General features: G+C 35.5%; 1 protein-coding gene across 1 annotated transcript in view; it reads right to left on the reverse strand.

Moving 5' to 3' along the window:
• The window catches only part of unc-13-4A (BAI1 associated protein 3), a 148758-nt gene that overhangs the window by 97371 nt on the left and 28780 nt on the right, over positions 1–22607 (reverse strand). The window contains exons 4-5 of the mRNA XM_073091465.1: positions 8725–8917; positions 4703–4922 (exon numbers count right to left, since the gene is read on the reverse strand). Of these exons, the coding sequence (XP_072947566.1) occupies positions 4703–4922; positions 8725–8917 (413 nt within the window). The remainder of the gene's footprint in view (positions 1–4702; positions 4923–8724; positions 8918–22607) is intronic.

Below are 22607 nucleotides of genomic sequence, written 5' to 3' on the forward strand. Positions count from 1 at the left end.
AAACTATAACTACTAAAACGTATATACGTAAAACGTATAAACTACTTCCGCTAGAAATACAAATAGAAATTGAATAGAATAGAATAAGAAATAGAAATACCATACATTCGGGAAAACGTGTTGGAATCCGGCGTGTCGTCTTCAATTCCTTTTCAATTCGATATTGATATTACTCTAATATAGCTGAATTTACGATATTTACTATTATTTACTCTTTACTTACTGCAATCTAATATTCAGTGCTTTTAGGGTTCCGTACCCAAATGGTAAATTTGAACCCTCTCACTAAGTCTCCGCCATTTATATGTCCGTTTATTAGGATTCTATCTTTTCAACCATTATAGATGTTTATAATAGACACTTGAAATTTAAACAATACATACTTCTATTAATGCTTAGGTACATAAAAAATACTAAAAAGAAAATAAAAAACTGAAAAGTTGTTGATACTAAAGCCATTCGTGTGTATAACTTGCACTTAGTCAACCATAGATAGGTATATTGTACTAACGTACCAGTATTATAATATATCTATGTAGTCAACTAATATAAAGTTATTGTACATAAGTCACTTTGACAATTTTTTGCCTTTACATCAGTGTAATTTTAAAGGTCCAATTATTTTAATCGTACAAACCGGACATGTAATGCGGACACAATGTAAAAAAGCCTTTGGTAAAAATGCCAAAAAGTGACAGTAGGAGGACTAGTGACATTTTCCGATAATTATATAGTATTAATCATAACGTTTATCTATAGGTACGTATCGTATCACATAAATGTCACGGTTGCGACTAGGGTTGCCACACTTATAAAAAGTAATAGTTCTTATAAAACATTGCAATAATACAATTTTAGGAAAAGATATAGTACCTACACACTTTAAAATATATTCCTTATAAAAACATTACAAAATTTAATACTTTAAGAAAATATATTATGCACATTTCTTTCACCGATACACTGTAACGTAGACAGTAGTATGCCGAAAAAAATCATAGGAAAAATGTATGGATTCCTAATCCATACATTTTTCCTATGATTTTATTTTGCAGACCAATTTTTCTTATATTGGAAATTTCGGAAGAAACAATTTCGGGAAAAAATTAAGTTCCATGACATTTGAATTACCGGTAAAACTATACTTTTATCGGTAATTCTAATTTATTAATATTTTTTACTATAATAATAATACAATTTACTCAAATGTAATACAGTACTATACATTACAGTACAGTGACAACCCTAGTTGTTACGTACCTACTTATCCACCCACGCACTGCTCTAGGATAAATAGAACACGATATTATTGTAATTAGATATTAAGAATAGTTTCTCATTACAAAGATAGCTCATATTAGTACAAATATTCATTTAATGACAGCACCACTTCAATAATAGTGTACTTAAGAAAGCTTTATTGTTTGCCTATTAATAGTTATATAGTTATTCTATTGTAATCTATGAATTGACGTAAAAGTTATATAAATTACTAAAACTACATTGGAATCTAATCTAAAATGTGCCTGTCTTTTAGTTTCAAGACTTTGCCATATAAACTGTCTGAATCTACATAAATCTATATTTTGGGTTCCTAAGTTATTAATTAAAACTTTTTTAATTATCGAACCTTTAAGATCGCATTTATATATTCAGGCATTGAACGTGTCAGACAAAATAATTTTAGAATAATATTATCGCGGAATTAAGACATTTTAATATGTAACGGATACTCACGATACGCTTTTTTAATTTCTTTATTGTTAATACTTCGACCCAGTTGCATGGATCGAGGTGACGGCGAAAAAGAAATAAAATAAGATCGCGTATCGTGAATAGTCGTTACATATTAAAATGAGACAAAATAACATATTTTTCTATGAAATATTTCGACGGCCAGTGTTTGCGACTAAATTTCAGTAAGGTATAAATAAGTATATACACATTACGAATACGAGAATACTTTTTACTGTCACGGCGCGCGTCTGACACGCTCTATGTCTGTTGTTATACCTACATGAATCCTAAGATGCCGAAATGAAAATTACTAGCACACAATTGTTTTTCTATTATTAGATTTTATTAAAAACGTTTTCCGGAAACCGAAAACTTCCAGATGTTGCCGGTATAAATCTCCAAAGTAATTAAACTGGAATTACAAATACTTCTGCCCAAATGAAATGAAAACCCTAAAAAGTTTGGTAATTATTGTTTTAATTGGCAAAAACCACTTAAATTTTTATAATGCGCTATGGTATCTTAAAAATTCAAATAATAGGCCAAGTACGAGTCGAACTAAACACATGGAGAGTTCCGTACCATTTTCTTTTCTTTTTTTAGTATTTGTTAATTTTGTTATTATAATAAATATGAAGGACAGCGGAGACCTAGTAATAGGAAATAAATAAATATGGATTCATTTAATTCGCGGTGTAAGAGTCAGATGAACGTACCTACATTTTGTCAATTTTACAGGAGAGCAATAATAGTGTGAAAATTCGCCACTTCAAACTGTACCAGATTATTAATAGAGATAATATACAGTAGTTGACATAATAAATATTGAATATAGCGTTACGTCGTTTTGCCATTTCATAAAATACTACATTGTGGACTATTTTGTGAAAAAGAAACCATTTTTGATTTTTTGTACATACGTTCATCTCTTACACCGCGAATTAAGGTCGTCATATTAATAGCATTTCATAAAATTAAATAAAATAATAATTATTAGAAATAGATCTATAATATACTTTCACATAAGACAACCGTATCAAGAAAAATATTATTTACTTCTCAAAAGCCCTAATGAATGATATAATAGACTCAATGCTTTCATACAAGCAGATATGAATATCCAAAACATAGATGGCCTCGTATTTAAGGCGTGTTAATGGTATGACCGACATTCTCGTAAGTGCGCTACATGGGGGCCTTTCCAGATAGCTTTTGTTTATATTATGGTACGTAGTAGGTAATATGTCCCTAATGAATTACGTCAAATCTCCTCGCTCTATTAACACAAAAAAGTTTCGTTACAATACATTGTAGAAAGGTCTTTCAGCTTAAGACTGTTTTGTTACAAACATACTTCCAAAAATTGTGTTCTTCAGAATACGGAGGTTATAAAGTTGGTGGTAAAAGTCGCATTAGCTCAAAAGTTCAATTAAAATATGACTAGACTCGCTCTTATTTAATTATAATAAGACTAGTGAAAGTTGTTAACGTAAAAACTATTTTAAAAAAAAGAGTATAAAGTGGAACAAAAGAATAAAGACAGGGCATTTAGAATGAAAATATTCAAGACGTAATGCTCGCACAATTAAGCGTAATTGAACTAAAACGAAATCCTGAATCCTCGTAAAAATTTTGAGTTTGTTGGCGACGACATTCATCATTTATGCAGGAGGTTTAAGGGTGAATAAAGGCCGGGAGCAACGAGGGAATAAGGCAGGAACTCATCCGTTGTGCAGACTTCCGACTGCGCAGTTCCCCGCCGGGAAACTTTGTAAAGTTATCCATACGCTCATTCATTGCTCAGAACGATGTTATTAATGCAAATCCGGAATTTAAACGTAAGTTAGAAAATTCTGCAGATTCTTAACATTTATCATTTATGCAAGAGGTTTAAGGGCGCATAAAGGCCGGGAGCACCGAGGGAATATGGCAGGAACTCATCCGTTGTGCAGACTTCCGACTGCGCAGTTCCCCGCCGGGAAACTTTGTAAAGTTATCCATACGCTCATTCATTGCTCAGAGCGTTATTATTAATGCAAATACGGAATTTAAACGTGAGTTAGAAAATTCTGCAGATACTTAACATTTATCATTTATGCAAGAGGTTTAAGGGCGCATAAAGGCCGGGAGCACTGAGGGAATATGGCAGGAACTCGTCCGTTGTGCACACTTCCGACTGCGCAGTTCCCCGCCGGGAAACTTTGTAAAGTTATCTATACGCTCATTCATTGCTCAGAGCGTTGTTATTAATGCAAATCCGGAATTTAAACGCGAGTTAGAAAAATTCTGCAGATACTTAACATTTATCATTTATCATTTATGCAAGAGGTTTAAGGGCGCATAAAGGCAGGGAGCAACGAGGGAATATGGCAGGAATCCATTGTGTACACTTCCAACTGCGCAGTTCCCCGCCGGGAAAGTTATCCATACGCTCATTCATTACTCAGAACGATGTTATTAATGCAAATCCGCAATTTAAAAGTGAGATAGAAAATTGTGCAGACACTTTACTTTTATCCTTAAATTGATATTTGTTTTATAATGCCGTTTGAGATATTTTAAATTTAAACACGGTAGTGAAGCATATTGTTAAAACGATATCATTGAGTTTTTATCATTTCTATGCCAGTAGTTTGCATTGTAAATAAATACTTCATGTAAAAAATCTTGTTCTGTATGGAGTTGGTTACCGATGTCTACGGCAGTGCTTGATCAGTTACTATCAGGTGGACCACTACAAATGTTGCGTGCTAACATATCCCTTAGCATATTATTGCATAAATCCTTAACTTCAAGTGCATTAATTTCGAGCACAGCGCACCCGAGAATCACAGTTGGCGGGTGCTTGCTTCCCGCAGCATGCAGCGCTCGGGCGTGCACCTCGGGTAATATCCTAGACGCCCGGCATGCATACTCAATTAGTTCCTGCCTTGCTGTTATGTAACGTAAATAACACTATACATACCGTTCGCGTCTTTGGCTTCAAGCCCATCAGCTTCGAGCACAGCGCACCCGAGCACCACAGTGGGCGGGCGCTCGCTTCCCGCGGCGCGCAGCGCTCGGGCGTGCACTTCGGGTGACACGCGGAACGCTCGGCGAGCGTACTCGATCACTTCTTCCTTGTATGCGGCAAATTGCCCGTCAGGTGCCGGTGCGCCGACAGCGTTTTCAATGCAGTACAGCACCTTCAGAATAAAAATTTGTTAACTTAGCAATATAATGTGAATGTTACGTATTTTACAATGCAAATACATAGTACTATTTTTATACATATTGTCGAAGTTTCAAAGTATGGGGAACGATTACTTATAAGGCCCTTCAGCTACCAAACAAGCTACTAAGCATTTATTTGTCCCTACAGCAACTTATAGTGCTTATTTTGTATTTTAATATATTCATTTCAATATTTTAACATTTCAGTACATTAAAAATATAATGAATTATCAGGATGTTCATTTCATTTCCAAAAATATTTATTTAATTAAAATAATTTGCTTAAATAGAAAAGACGCAGCAAAAGTGAAATTATCTAAGCTCGATCTTTGGTAGGAACAGTTGGAGAGATTGTTTATTGCGAACGGGCGTTTAGCAATAGATTAGCAAAAATGACGCGAACAATCAAAATGAGGAAGCAACTCTCAAAGCATTCAAGACAATATGCTAACACAAATAAACGCAGAAAGATAGTTAAGATGGACTTGATAATGAGAAAGGCTGACGTGAAGGAATGTTCAGCCGAGGGACTTCGCGTGCCTGGAGGCCATTATGAACACTTCATACCTATCTACATTTGTACTTAGTACCTCTGTTTCGGTATACTAGCTTCGCTCGCGACTTTATGTTAACTTTCGTTCATGTCTTAAGTTTTTCTTTAAGGATAGGATAGGTAAACGAGTTGGCAATCCACCTAGTGTTAAGTGATTATTCCTGTCTGGAGTTATGGGATTATTCTGAATGGAGGTTCTACCTGAAGCCGATGATAGATATGTTGGAAATCCTGAGGACACCTTTATGTATGAGGACTTATGGTTGCTTCATATGTAAGGGACAAATCAGCCGGTAAGCATACCCTTCCGCCGAAACGTAGAACTATTCACGCTAGAAATAGAACCATATTGGCACTTTTCAAAAAACCTTTTATAAAGTAAAAGGGTATTGATGAAAGACACCTACGAGGTAAGAAAGTACGTACTTACGTACCTAGAGATACTTTATATTTAACTTTGTTTAAAAGTGTCTAGACATTCTTTGTGTCAGCACAAAAACATCTAAATAAGACAATATTATAAAAAAACTACATGGACTTTTTAGATAAAGCTTTTCACAGGTATACAAAGTGAGTTTCATATCTAGGTCATGGTTTATTTGGCGCGCATGGCGCGCGAACCGTGCAAATACGTGATTTTGCGTGAAGTAAACAAACATACAAACTTCCAGTTATTATTATTATTATTTTTTAATCTAGGAGTAGTAGACAAGCAGTCCTCCTGATGGTAAGTGGCTATTACCGTCCAGGAACATCTGTCAATCCCAGATAGAATTAGATATTCCTACCTGGAGTCCGGCACAGGTGCGCCGCTACCCCTGAGGAGATATATATATATATATATATATATATATATATAGTAGGATATAGTAGGATAGTAGGATTAGTAGGATAACTGAATCATTCATCCCTCGTACAAAGGTCACCATTTCAAAGAGACCCGTCCGTGGTTCAACTGGAGGTGCACTACACCTATTTTGGCTGATAGCAGTGTTATAGGCACGAAGTGTTCCTATTTAATCCTCAGGGATAGTAACATTTGTAACCTAGCTCAGGTAGGCCTTCAACCCTAACTGGAGATGAATAATAATAGGCCAAGACCGTGTCGAACTCGCACGCCGATGGTTCCGTACCACCAAGTTTTTATTAATTTATTTTTAATATTTGTTATAGTAGCCGTAGAAGTAAATGCATTGCGAAAATTTGACCTATGACGCATCAATAAGTAAAGCAAAAAACTCGGAAAAATAGCGGATGTTTTGCATGGCAATCCCCATTTATTTTTAAACAATTTTTATTTTTAGTTTGTGTGGTTATAGCAGCCACCGTTATACACGTACTTTGTAAAAATCTCGAATGTCTATCTATTACGGTACCAAAGATAGAGCCCCGTGACAAATGGACAGACAGCGGAGGCTTAGTACTAGGGTTCCTTTGGGTACGGAACCCAAAAATGTTCACAGGCGGCAGTGGCCAAAGCGAATATAAAATATTAAATAAATATTTATGAATCCGTGTAACTTGTGAAATTTATAAAATACACGATGTATTTTAAAATAAAGCTCGTTTTTACTCTGTGATATTCGACCACAAATTCAATTTATACAGCTGGATCAAATTACATTTCGCGTTGCATATGAAATACGGACAATAAAATATCGGACATCATTATTATCGATCAATCAATTACTAATAGTCGCTGCTGGTAATGTTTTTCAGAACGATGATTATATTTCAGAATATACGAAAAATTGCATCGCCGGCTTTGTATAAGAGCTCTTTTTGTACCTTTTTTGAAGAGCCCCATGTATGAAATGGGGCTCTTCAAAAAAGGCTCTCCGGGAATACCTCGGGAGTAAGGTTATTCCTTATCTTACACGTTCGCGTTCTTACACGTACAAGAACGTATTTCTTAGGTACAAATACAAGTATATTATGAACAAGTTATCGCAGTAGGTACGCAGAAAACGGCACAGGTCTCCTCTCAGAGTGAAAGGGGTTTATACAATAGTCCACACTAAATAAGTGCCAACTTCTAACACACTTGAAAACTTTTTCACCCGACAGTGGAAGGCAATGTTTCTTTAGACATTGCTCACAATGTCTCTCACCGTTACAGCGAGTACTCATTAATTTTAAAATGCAGAAAATTTGTAATTTTGAAGTTCCGTAATTTCAAACGCAACTTTGAATCCACTATTATTTATTATTGTTATTTTAAACTGTCACATTATCACTTAGGTACACCAAAATATTAAATATCGATACTTTCGAGCAACATACTAAATCTCTTTTATTTGTTATATTGCAGATTTATTTTAGTCAGTGATCGATCGACAGGCTCTCGGTGGTTTGGACGTGCGATGCGAAACCCTCTTTGTTCACTGACATTTAATAAGTTTATGTAAATTAAGGTTATGTAGGTAGATTATTATAATAATTGTAGTGGTCTCTAAAAAACTTGGTGTTACAACTTAACCTATTACTTTAATAGTTATCACTGTTTAGTATCTACGTCGTCTGTAGATTCTATAGATGTTCATCTTATATATAAAATTCTCGTGTCACAATGTTAGTTACCGTACTCCTCCGAAACGGCTTTACCGATTTTCACCAAATATTATATGCGTATTCAGTAGGTCTGACTGAGAATCGGCTACTATCTATTTTTCATACCCCTAAGTGACAAGGATTGTTCACCCTTAACATTTCTTTGTTATATGGCAACACAACGTTTGCCGGGTTAGCTAGTACAAGTATGTCACTTTGAATATTTAGTAAATATTCGCTAAAGCTCTTACTTCCAATATAATAAAAAGTCTATTAGTTAGCTTTTACTTTGTATGAAGTATACCATATTATGTTTATCTACCTACAGTCTCTATACAAAGAATCTATCAATAGGTATACAAATAAATTAAATAGGAGTGTTTGTTTGTCATGTCAAAATAACAGCCTTTTACAAATTGCATATACGGGAGCTATAACAAAGTAACAATCATTAAATTTTCTGTCTGTCTGTTTTTGTGTTCTGACTAGTCTCTGACACTTCTGGTCCCATTTTGATTGAACTTTTAGTTACATGTAGCGGATGTTATGAGGTTAGGTTTACTTTTATTTTAGAAAATGAAAAACCGCGGAGCACAACTCGTTTCGCGGTAAAAAAGAACAAAGAGTACAGTCAAAAGCAAAATTCACTAGTTTCACTAATTTCAACTCACCTCAGTGTACAGATGCTCATGTTCTTTGTGCGACAGCTGAGCTGACACACTCTTGAGTCCAAGATCGTGAGGAGCCGGCGGGGGGCGTTCAGCGCGGGCCTCCGCGAGCCTGAGGGCAGCGAGACGCCGGTTCTCTTGGCGCCAAGACAAAGCCGTGAAGTTCTCGAAGTAGGATCCATCGGTGTCTTGAACTCTAAACAACGTAAAGGGCCATCATCAGCAACATCATTAACACACATTACTATGCTATAAGTGGGCATGGGTTTCCACTCAGGATGAGAAGGATTAGGCCACAGTCCACGCCACAGGCCAAGTGCGAATTGGTAGACACATATCTTTGATTTTTTTAAAGATTTCTCTAGTATGCACTTGCATTGCAGGAAACTTTTCCTCACGGTGGTTTCCGTCACTGTTTAAGCAAGTGATAGGTATGTACATAACGTTTTACAAATTAATCATCACTTGCTTTAACGGCAAAAGAAAATATCGTAAATAAATCGATACGCTTAATTATTAAAAAGCATCATAATATTATATGACTGCGATTTATTTTCAAATTATATTTACTCCCTTTAAGCCCAGAAGTATCGATATGTAGATTTGTACATCGATAAATCAACTGATAATAATTAATTCGTAAGTCACGTAATTATGTCAGATAATCACGTGACATATTGATGACATGCAAATTGAGATGTGCGTGGTTTGCATTTTAAAGCTCCGCAATGTGGAAATTCATGATCTTAAGCTATTAAACTATATATTATATAATATTTTAAGGGATTCAAGTAGCAAACAATGGTAAGTAGTCACTGTCGCCTTTGAACTTCGATAATCGACACCATTCATGAATTACTTAGACACACACTTACACACACACACACGCGTACACACGCACACACACACGCACGCTCGCACGCACTCACTCACACACACACACACACACACACACACACACACACACACACACACACACACGACAAGACGCTAAATAATTTGGTTCTGTTATAAAAATAAATATTTAATTTGATCATTGTTATCAAGTTTATAATATTGTATTATCAATCAATTTAGATCTCTCAGTCTATTGTTTATTATAATAAAGTATGGGTAATGTTTAAAACGAATGTTATCATTATTAAATAAACATTTCATTTCATTTCAAAAATATAGAACAGCGTTTCAATGCTAGACGTGATGCCACTCACTCTCTGGATTAAGATCAACGCCTTATACGTTAGTCAACGGGAATCTTCCATACCTACATGTTCTACTACTTTCCTAATGAATTGGTTGTAATCATATCAAAATTAGATTTCAAATTTACTTAGTAGCAAATTTCAGTACAAATACCAACCAAGCGTTCATTTCGTGAAGTAGATTGAAACTTACAATAACATAGTTCGTATCGTGTAGAACCAAAACTTACATGTTTATGTTTCACACCGCTTTTGCACCTATAAGCTTGAATAATGACGTGATTCTAGGAATCGCTAATCAAATATTTACCCAGTTAACGCCAGAGTTGCTACCCTTATCCATCAATTTCTCCCGCCCCGACGAATCCCGGATCACAGATAGGGTTGTGCTTACACGTCGACGGATCCCGGACTTTCACATTTAAATGGGCCAATTGTAATAGTGACTAAATGGCCGAATATTATTTGCTATTGTTGTGGTATTCTCTAAATCTTGGGAAAGTAGTAAGTCAATATTCATAAATAAGAGGCACAACATTTTGAATAAAACAATTAATTATACATACAAGAAAAAAAACAATAATTTTAATACTTATTAGACTTACTGAAAGAGTTCCATTATAGTTTATCAATTTTAAATCCAATTTAAGTAGTTGTTAATACTAATATTATACAGAGGAAAGATTGGATTGTTTGTTTGTTGTTTTGTTTGTTTGCATTGAATAGCCTCCGAAAGTACTGGTTGGATTTGAATAAATCTTTTTAAATATGTTAAACTAATTATGTTAAACTAATTATCCTGGAGTAACACAGGCTATAAATTATTAAAATAAGTTTTTTAAACGAACGAAATAGGTCACCAATATAACTTCCAGATTGACCTCTCCAAACCAGCGGGGTAAAGGAGGTCTTTTAAAGTGGTTACATGGCTAGTTCCAAATATAACAAGAATTGTAAAAGTTTACCGAATTGATGAACCTAGTTTTCATTTTATTTAGAATTAATTTTGATAATTTTTTAATTTCATTTAATTTTTCATTAAATTTAATTAAATTTGTAACATGAAATCATTGACCTTCAAATTCGATTTTTCCTAAATTTAGCATCTTCACTAGTACTCATACTTAGTTAAAATAGTAAAACTTAGGAAAATACATGTCCCTTACATGTTTCTCCAATGAAGGACTTGAATCCAGCTAGTTATTTATAATTTATTCCAACACCTCCACATACATCGTCCTTGTCATCTGCCGTTTCCCGCCATAATCACCATTTTGTTTTTTTTTAATCACGAATACAGCGTTACAGCCAATTAAATATGTGGCAAGATTATGTTTCTAGTGAAAGGTTTTAAACTATATTTAATTTAATTTATTTTTATAATGTTGAACTAAAGTATTAAAATAAATGTGACCTTACATACAGGACCAGGTATATGAATATTATTTACTTAACTAGGCTGTATTCACAACAAATATCGTAAGTTTACGAGTAACAATTTAATAATTACAAAGATTTCGAAATTACTTACTTAAACACAAGGCTTTTGAGTAACTAGTATTTTCGTTTCTATTCAAGTTTCTAAGTACAGTAAAGTTTTGAGAGAATGAAAGTTGTGGATCGCAAATTACTGGAGCGGTCTCTTTAATTCAATTAAGACGAATTATAACTCAAAGAGGCGCGTAATTTTCGCCTATATACATAATTACTCGTAATATTACCTCGAAGAAGTCGTTTATTAAAGTATGTCCCTTATTTCTAGTGTGAATTGTATGAAGCGACTGTCTTAGTCCTCAGGAGTAACGACATATCTGTGATAGTATTAGGAATTGCTAACCGATGTCCATACTTCATAGGCGGCAATCTTCGATCACAAATAAGAACTAGATACACAATCCCATACAAAAATGAACTTCAAAAGTGGCGTCAAACGTGTTTATAAAATTCTAAGCGACAGAATCTAAAATTAATGCAAAATCAACCTTATCACTATTATTTAAAGGTGTTAAAAACTGCTTACCAAAAGCAATAAATTTTTACGACATAAGCTAGCTGTCATAAGCTATCACTTTGACAGGTTTGTGCACCCAAATGTCTATTTGGGTGCTCTTTTCGTCGCACCGTTTTTTTGTCGCTGATTGTGCATCTAGTTCTTATTAGTGATCGAAGGCGGCAATGATTACTTAACATCAGATGTTGCTTTGGATAAATAAATGACACAAAAATAGTTTAGTAGAATCTTTATATATATCTTATGTGCGTGTGTATGTCACTGAACTCCTCCTAAACGACTGGACTGATTTTGATGAAATTTGTTGTGTGTATTCAAGGTGACTTGAGAATGGTTTAGATTCACAATTTAGTCTGTGGGAAAAGGTTTTTAATTATTTTTTAATTCATAAGAATAATTTTTATTTCGTATAGAATCGAAAACTATGCATTTGATCAAGTGATGATCTTTAGCAAAGTTGTTGTCCAAGAGGCCACGAGGGTTTGGGAGTCGGTAAGACCAATTTTCGACAGATGGCACCACTGTCATTCCAATGCAGGTACAAATTTTCCGTTTTATGTATGTCATATTATTTCTTTAAAATGCGGGCGAAGCCGCGAGCACCACTAGTATTTCTATTAATATAAGTCTAATTTGAGGATAAAGCAAACGCTTCAATTTAATTATACCTAATACTTAGTTGAAAATGTAATAGGTATTATGTATAGCACCTATTTCTAGGATATCAGTTCTGACGTTTGGATACATATGTAAATATAGATAATCTTACATATAAATGAACAATCACGTTATATTATTATATGTGCTTACATTATACCTACACATCGTATGATTAACTCACATCTTCAGGTAGTCAGGTACATATACAGGTAAGACAATAACAGCCTTTGTACTAACCTCAATACAAGCGAGATACATCTGTTACCCAAGGCTTACTGACTACAATAGCCTTTGAACAATATATAGAAACCTTTCTGGTGACATTTTCAACTATATTATGTGTGGGATCCCTGTGACAACGACCACAAACAAAATAAAGCCTTCACAACGTAATATAAATAAAATCCACCGTGTAGTGTGTTTCAATACTTTCACAGTAAACACTGAATGGATTCTGTTTATATTTCCAAAAGCAATTTACAATGGCTCAAACGATTTACCGGTTCTAAATAAAGTACCTGTTTGTTTAAATTAATACGAGTATTTTATAAATCGTTGCAAACGGAATACGGACGGCGGAAAGTGGTAGAACCATTTGTGCCTTGACAACGGCACCACCGCTACACCAATTTCTGCCTAATATAACAGTGTAAACGCTGCTGTGTACTGGTTTGAGGGATGTGGTAAGGGTGACGTACTTATACAAAGCGTTTCACCTCAGGGGAAGCGGTGGCTCTGTGGCCGATCTCAGGTAGAACACTAATCTTCTGGACTTGATTACAGATGTCCATGGGCGGCAGTAAGCTTACCATCAGGTGAACGGCACGTTCGGTTCCTACTCCTACATTATAAAAAAAAAAGTGTGTGTGTGTCAGCTACGACGCACGATTGGAGTTTACTCTTACGAACGATAATTATGATATATATCGAATAGAAAATAGTTAATGACGTTTTAATGTTTTATATATTGCTAATTATTTTTATTGTAATAATTACTTTCATATGGGATTTGAACTTACTGTATTTTAAATTAATAAAAGCACTCTTGATTCATATTTTGGTTAAAAACGCTACTTCCTTTTTGAGAGGATATGATGATTGTAATAAAAAGGAGGGATTGTAATGGATCATTATACGTTGCCGCCCAGCGACATGTATACATGTCCGAAACGAAATGTACCGTAACCGTCCACGGACATGTATACATGTCCGAGTTTAGCACCTTCGTATTTGGCTTATTTTAAATTATCTATGTTTTATTTGTGGCTAAAAAAAACTTTTAATATGTAGTCTGTGAACCTATTTTACCGATACAACGCATTCCTTCACGTCACTAGTACAAAAAAATAAAATTATGACATTTCTATTCAGTGACTTCACTGGTGTTGCGCGTAAAGTGTGGATATATATGTTTGTCTCTTTCTACGTAACGCCTCAACTTTTCGTGTTACACTTGATTTTACTCCTCATAAAATTTCCGTACCGGGCCTTATAACTCAAATCGTTTCTTAAGGAGTAAACTCCAAAAAGAATTCCTAGTCCTTTATTAAAAATATCGCCCCGAGCAACGCAAAGGAAAAACACTAGTGTGTCTATAAAATGAATTGTTTGAAATGTCCGGCACCTGTGCGGATATTCGTTCCTTTGTACTTTCCCCCTTTTCACATGAACGTCTGTACAAGTTTTATATATAAAATTTCTTTGTACTACCCTAACACAATGAAAACGGTGCCCCGTGAAACACCAATGAAAATATTCCTTTACCGAGAACTTCTTTAATTTCAAAATTATAAAAGGTAATCCGGAAGAATGAAAAGTAACTTTTGGTTTAAAAGTTGAATGTAAAAAAATTATCCAGTTTCGTCTACGAAGCCAAAAATTAAATTTAAAAGAATTGTCCGGATTGGTTTACGGAACATTTTTATAAGACTATCAAAAGTTCTACTACAATCAGTTCTGATACAGTCCATTAGGGGCGCTGATCAGTCCTGATACAGGCGCTGATTGGAAATGTATGGAGAAATACCTAAACAAATACAAAAACAGTAATTTTTGTAAAAACGTAAAAAACTCATACTAAGGATACTGAGCATGATCGCCTAGAGGTTTGAAATGTTTCTTTCTGAGGGTCCAAGGTACGAGATCCAGGCATCATCAACGATTTCTCGAAGTATTAAAGTATATAATTTGCCATAACAGTAAAAAAACGTGTGGTAAAGTGAGAATTCTGTAAAAAAATTAAAATTGTGTGAAGTTTACCAACCACATTTACTACAATCCACTATGGCATAAGCCCTTCTCACTCTGAATGAAGACCCGTACTCAGCAGTCAGTCAGATATTCAGACTGTCATATTATTTTTAACTACTGATATATACTTTTTGAACCGACACTGAAAACACATTATAATAAATCCCACTAGAGTGCTCATCAAATTCGCCAGTGACCCGTGCATGAGCAAACCTTTTGTGAATATTTCGCAACAGTTCATCGAGTTATCTGATAAATTTACGTGAATACTTGCATAAAAAACCCTTTAATATGTATATAATAACAATTTATTTGTAAAAATATCAAACATTTTAAAGTGGTTGAGCCAGTATGGTTCACGACACCCATGAATAGAGTGAAGCAGTTCTGTGTTTCGGTGGAAAGGGGTTGATTGAGATATGAGGCGGCCATCGTTGCCCTCAACAGAGGTAGCGCATATGCGATGCCTTCACTTCATCATCAACCCATTATCGAACCACTGCTGGGCACGGGTCTCCTCTCATAATGAGAAGGACTAGGCCATAGTCTACCGCTCTAGCCAAGTGCGTATTGGTAGACTTCACATACCTGTGAGATTTTTTTTTATAAATCTCTCAGGTATGCAGGTTTCGTCACTTTGTTTTCCTTCACCGTTTAAGCGAGTGATAGTTAATATCTAATACACACATAATTTTGAAAAATCAGAGGTGTACCTGGGATTTGAACCTCGGAACCCTCGATCGAGAGGCCGGTTTTCTTAACCACTAGGCTATCACTGCTATCAAAAAGAACTTATCTACCCTTTATCTATCTATCAACTTATATTTTTTATTAGTATGAATTTTACTATTAGAAAACACGCTAGAATCACTTTGTTTCGTTCTCAAAATAAATCCCGTCCTTCCCAAAATATTCAGTGATCCATGCATGGGCAAACCTTTTGTCAATTCCGTCACGGTCCACCCAGGCATTTTGTTGGTACGAAATTCCCGCGAATAGTTTACATACTCCCGCCCACACATAAAAATTCTACATACGAAAGTTTATTACAAAAGGGTAACTAAAACTACCATCGTGCTGGGAATATCATCAAATAAATTGCAATATAACGGTTAGAATCGGTTTCAGTTAGAAGGTTCCAGGTTTGATCCTAGGAAAGCACCTCTGATTCATCAAGTTATGTGCGAATTAAAAATTAATGATAACTTGCTAAAACTGTGAAGGAACACACCATGAGGAAAGGACACTGCACGCCAGTATATGAAATCTACCAATTCTTCATTAGCCAGCGCGGTGGACTATGTCTTAAACCTCTCAATTTGAGAGAAGAGCCGTGCTCGCAGTTTTATTTATTAACTATTTATTAGCTATAGTATAGTATAGTTTTATTTATTAGCTATATCTTTTTAGTCTTGCTCATAGTCAACAGTACAACTGAAAATTTCGGAAAATTAAACATTTTGCGCCCATCTTTATACAAAAACGAGCTTTTGCCCGCGGCTTCGCTCGCGTTACGAAGTAATATTATTAATTAAGAAGATTTATACAAACTTTTATCCCCTATTATCCCCTTAGGGGTAGAACTGATCAAAATCCTTCCTTAACGGATCCAAACGTCATAACATCTGCCTGCATGCCAAATTTCAGCCCGATCCGTCCAGTGGTTTGGGCTGTGCGTTGATAGATCATTATGTCGCCGGCATGTTTTGGGTAAAGTTTAATTGTATATAATGGATGGAATGTTTATAAAAAGCAATATTTAACAAATACAACTTTGAATAATTCAGACTGTAAATTTACAAAACTTTCAAATGAGAATATTCGCTGTAAACGGTTACAGTTCCAACTCTTGTGTGTATATAAGTAGACAGACCAAACCGCACGCTTTACCCGAGCCTGATAATTGTTCTTAACAATAAACTACGAGTGAATATACAAATAAAGACATATACAATTAGCAAAGAGTTCTACAAATTTAATGACACTTCTATTACAGCTAAAGTATAAAAAAAATCCTTAATAGAGCCTTTCATTTATCGACTTCAGAGTCGCTACCGGCACACCTATTTCTGCCTAATAACAACAGCTTTCACTTTGAAGGGTGTGATAAGTCCAAGATAGTTATCAGAGGACTTCCAACTAAGTCCTAGGTGGTAGCAAAGCATATGTAGCCAACCTCAGGTATATCTAATCTTATATAGGGTCGATGACAGACGTTGATGGGCGACAGTACATACCATGAGGTGGACTGCATGCTCGTTTGTTATATAGCAGCAAGGGACATAAGAAATAAGTCGAGCCTCCCAGAACTAACTGAACTTTAGTCTGACATCGCAAAGACCTAGTTTCATAATAAATGAAATTAATAGTATAATCGATAACAAGTAGAGGACATGCAGTAATTTTAAATTGTTCATTGTTTCAACTGCGGAGGGAATATTTTTCTAGCAAATACATAACAGTAAAATTAATTTATGAACTACACAATTATGATAACACACACACAGTTTACATAAAAATATCGCGTGCTTAAAGGTAAAAGGGCCTATAGCTAAGGGTTAATAGGGATTTATGCTGAAAGGGCACATATAAATTTTTTTTTTTGCCATTCGGTTTGATTTTATCTGAAACGTAAAAATTTTTTACGTTTCAGATAATTTCAAACCGAACTAAAAATTTTTTACGTTTCAGATAATTTCAAACTGAATGGCAAAAAAAAAAATTTTTTATGTGCCCTTTCAGCATAAATCCCTATTAACCCTTAGCTATAGGCCCTTTTACCTTTAAGCACGCGATATAGCATGTCACTCCACAATCTAGACGGATCTTACGACACCCCGTATGTTAAAATCCGTCAATTGGTAGAATGAAGCATATGTATATACATATACATACACTCAAAAACATTACCCTCTGCAGTTTATTAAAAAACAACATACGAAACAATAACATCAAATGACGAAAATAATTAATGTTAAAACAGACTAATTACCACGTACTATATAAACTTACCACGTACTACGTCCCGTAAACAAGTATTGTTATAATAATTGTAATTTCATCTTTAATTATCATCTTGTTACACAGTATCTATCAGCGCATATTTATTTTGAGCATAAACAACCTACGTATCTCTCTATCATATGTAGTATGTATCTAAGTTAATCCCAGCTCTATAATAGAGTGTAGGTAGTAATTCCGTCAGTTTCTGGAAACGGATCAAAGCTCAATCAATCGGGAGCCGCATAATTGAAGCTGCAATGTCTATTTGAACAGCGGCATGGAACTGGTATCTTTGAATGGAATTGGTATTTGATAACTTTGGATGTGGTAGAACCCTTTGTGGTTCGACTTCGGTGGCACCACCGCCATACGTATTTCTGCCTCATAATAGCAGTGTTAAGCGCTGCTGTGTTCTGGTTTGAAGGGTGTGGTAAGGGAGACATACTTTTCCGATGCGTTCCAGCTTAGTCATCGGGGGTAGCGGCGTATTTGTGGGCGACCTCAGATAGGAATATCTAAACCTATCTGGAGTTGATTACAGATGTCCATGGGCGACAGTAGCCACTTATCATCAGATGGACTGCATGCTCGTCTGCCACTCTATATATACATTACATAAAATATATATTTGGTATGATACATTATTTAGGTTAATACGAGTATAAGTCTAATTTGCCTGTCACGATAAACAATGAAATGATAGAACATAACAGTTATATTAAATTACCCTGTATACCTATATATATTGTCTTGGTAAATACGAGTATTGTCCTAATTTGTCTGTCATGCCTCTCCAAACAATGAAATGACCGAACACAGAGATACAAAGCCGGCTTAGGGATAATACGATCAATGCGTCAAATGGAGGCATAATATATGAGATGTATTATTGACATTAATAACATCAGTAATACATTTCGCAAGTAGGTCATGGGGCGACCTGTTGCACGTCCACACCCCCACACTTTGCCCCCCCCCCCCCTTTCATTTCGCATCGACCCTTTACATGCGATATTCTTTTTGTGACAACAACTCTTTGTAGATGGAATCTGATCCTGTTTATTTAACGGTAGGTATGGCCATTAATATGTAAAAAAGTTATAGGGAGATTAATAATATGAGACTAAACTAAAGTTCAAGATGTTACTCAGGCCTCAGATGCGTCAAGCATTCGTGAAATTGGAAGCAAGTGGAACTTCTACAAAATGGGCTATAAAAGAAGTACACAGTACAGTTTTCAGTTTACGAAAAATTAATCTCTGAAAAGTATGTCAAGAATTGATCAAGAGATTATTTTTATAAGATGGAATTAGCAAACGAGCCTTCAGTTCACCTGATAGTTCCTAGTCATTGCTGCCCATGGACATCAGTGACCAACTCTCCCTAAAGCCGATCAGATTTACGATGCTATTCAGGACTCCTACATACAAGTCCACCCCAAAATTCTAGGTACAAAATAATTTACAAACAAAATCGATAACCGTTCATATAATGATACGAGTAACTCAATATTCTCTGTTAATTGACAACATGTCGCTTTATTGAATATTGGCTGACTCGATAAATATATAAAGTGTACGGGGGCGCAGGTAATAATTGAATTTCAGTCGAGTAGGATATGGGCTCGTAGCAAAGTCCCTAATTGCCCCAGTTAGGGATATGAAGCAATTATAAAGTCTTTAGTAGGAAGCTAACATATTAATCTGCTTCCTTTAATGCTAAACGGGAGATACAGTAAAATGATAAATAAAAAAATTAACATAATATTTTAAGTAATATACACATCCTAGGTAAGATTAAAGTCCAATCTAGGTTTGCAGCAGCTACGTATGAATTGCTATCCCTGAGAGCTAAGTTAAACGGCTTGGATAAGTATATCTCCCTTACCACATCCTAAAAACCAGAACAAACCAGAACCCTAAAGCGCCTAACACTGGTGATATTATACAGAAATAGGTGTGACGGTAGTTCCTCCGAAATCGAACCACAACTCTTTTAACCACCTTTATTACACTCCATTATAAATGTTCACTCATTACTCCGAAATTCGATTCAACTAATTCGAAAACCCAGTAATTGAGTTTCCCAATCAGAAACCGAAGAAAAATTGACACCATTTAAAACGGGTAAATAAATAAACTGGGAAACGGCACCGGAGTTTTAATCAAACACCCCGTTCAATTGCACGCAGCCGCTGATAGATCGACTCATTTGACGACGGCCGACCGCGTACGATTCCCCACGCCATCCTTGTTTATTGACGCACGGTATTAAATATCTGCCGTGTATTGACTGTAATACTCTCTCAAGGACATTGAGACATTATTATTAGCATGTTGGAACTGGCGTTGATCTATCACAGTCCATCTTCTTCCTTGTGGACTTCACACAAAGGGATTAGGACGAAAAACATCATCTACCATCAAACATCCCGTTCGATTGCACGCAGCCGCTGATAGATCGACTCATTTGACGACGGCCGACCGCGTGCAATTCCCCACGCTATCCTTGTTTATGGACTTGCGGTATTGAATACCTGCTGTGTATTGATTATACTTATTGTCATAAAGGTGAGACATTACTTATATTGGAACTGTTGTTGATCTAGAATAGTATTTTTTTTCCTGTAGACTTCATATGAGGAGATTAAAGGACGAAATAGAGGGAACAGGTCATTCGTAGCTGTATAAGGATTTACCTTTAAAATATCATTGAATATATCATCATAAATCCCATTCATATTTATAATCAAGAAAGTATTCAAACTTAATAATGTATGGAAATCGTATGGTTACAGTCTCATATACTTCACAAGAAAGATTAAGGATCGAGATGAGAGAAAGTTAGCTGATTCCTGAGAAACTAATCGCCTACTACATTAAACTACAAGCCTTGCCAAGTACAGTCTGCGGCAAATGCGGCTATAGACATGAAAACAAAATGATATTTTTTCTACATACTAAATGAGGACCTCAACACTTTGTAGCTATCGCTAAGGACTAAGGTAGAACGACATATGCAAATGTATGCTAGTGTACAAATCCTTCTATTTAGGGAACGATGTTATCATAGTGCCACCGTTCAGTGCCACGAAGGGTTCCACTACGTTTCAACTCTTAAATATTCATGGATGAATCTATCATCTGGTGAATGAATCTATAAAGCCAATGAATTCGATACTGTGCTTACTTTCTAATATCGGAGCGACGTTATTCTTGAATATCGATAAGCATAGCCTTTTATTCGCTTTGAACTATCAAACAAAAGGTATCTTATTATTTTCCTTTGTTCATTAATTAAATTAGTGCGCAAAACTGCATGACATGGTAATTTACATGAAGCTTATACATAAGTATTTATTTATTACGAGCTTTTGCCCGCGGCTTCGCTCGGGTTACGAAGTAATATTATTAACTTAGAAGATTTATACAAACTTTCATCCCCTATTTTATCCCATTGGGGGTAGAATTGATCAAAATCCTTTCTTAGCGGATGCCTACGTCATAACATCGACCTGCATGCCAAATTTCAGTCCGATCCGTCCATCCGTGGTTTGGGCTGTGCGTTGATAGATCACTATGTCAGTCAGTCAACTTTGAGTTATATATATTTAGATTACTTCCATTATCGAAATATACCATCTCCACTCCCATTTCTAGCGTCCTTGCGTTTCAGTGGATGATGACTATGAGATAACCATCTCAGACCTCAAGAGTGACAAGATAGTTATCGGCTTCAAGTAAAACTCTTGTTTTATGTAAAGTTGGTTAAGGTTATCCATTAGCAACAGTAACCACTTACCATCAGACTGCACACTCGTTTGCTATTTTAATCCAAAAGAAATACTCGAAGGTGGTAGAATCCTTTGTGGTTCGACTCACCATGTGTGGCTGTGGGCGTGGTGGCACCACCGCCACACCTATTTCTGCCTAATAACAGCAGTGTTAGGCACTGCTGTGTTCCGTTTTGCAGGGTGTGGTAAGGAAGACATACTTTTCCGAGGTGTTCCAGCTTAGTCCTCAGGGTAGCGGCGCATCTGTGGCCGACCTCAGGTAGGAATATCTAATCCTATCTGGGGTTGATTACAGATGTCCATGAGCGGCAGTAGCCACTTACCATCAGGTGGACTGCATTCTCGTCTGCTACTCCTACATTATAAAAAAAATTATAGTTGACATTGACTAGAACTATTTGTCCTAACGAATATAAGACAAACTGTCATTGATTCTGAATTCCCTTTTGCCGAAACATGCTAATTTCCTTCGAGGGCATGTAATTCCCCTTTTCCCCGATATTATTACGATCCCATCACCCTTTGTTATTGCGAAGCGCGTGAAATACGTCCCTACATTGTGGTCTATTATATTTATTAGTTCCTCAAATTGCTACAAGCCTGATGAGTACAAGAAAAAGTATGAAAAGCTAATAAGAATATTATGTTGTTTTATTGTGTTGAAATTAATCTTATTTCGCTCATAAATAAATGCCTTACTTTTAATTTAAAACCAGTTAGAGGAAAATGTTTACTGTCAGGTAAAGCTACTAATAGCTTTTTGCTTTTGTTAAACATTTTAAATCATTTCGTTGCTTAGTGTTACCTCTGACTTCGTCTCTTTTTAACGAAGTTTGGCTAAACAACTTTGTCCGTGCTAGAAACATTGTAAATTAACTCTTACGCTTCGATCCTCTAATATAATTCTGAATTGAAATATGCATCTGAATTCTATTCTAGTTCATCATTAAGACTTTGAAATTCTTGC

This window comes from Epargyreus clarus, unplaced genomic scaffold, assembly GCF_041222505.1.
Source record: "Epargyreus clarus isolate Ecla_fem2 unplaced genomic scaffold, WU_Ecla_fem_2.2 ptg000034l, whole genome shotgun sequence".
Lineage (NCBI taxonomy): Eukaryota > Metazoa > Arthropoda > Insecta > Lepidoptera > Hesperiidae > Epargyreus > Epargyreus clarus.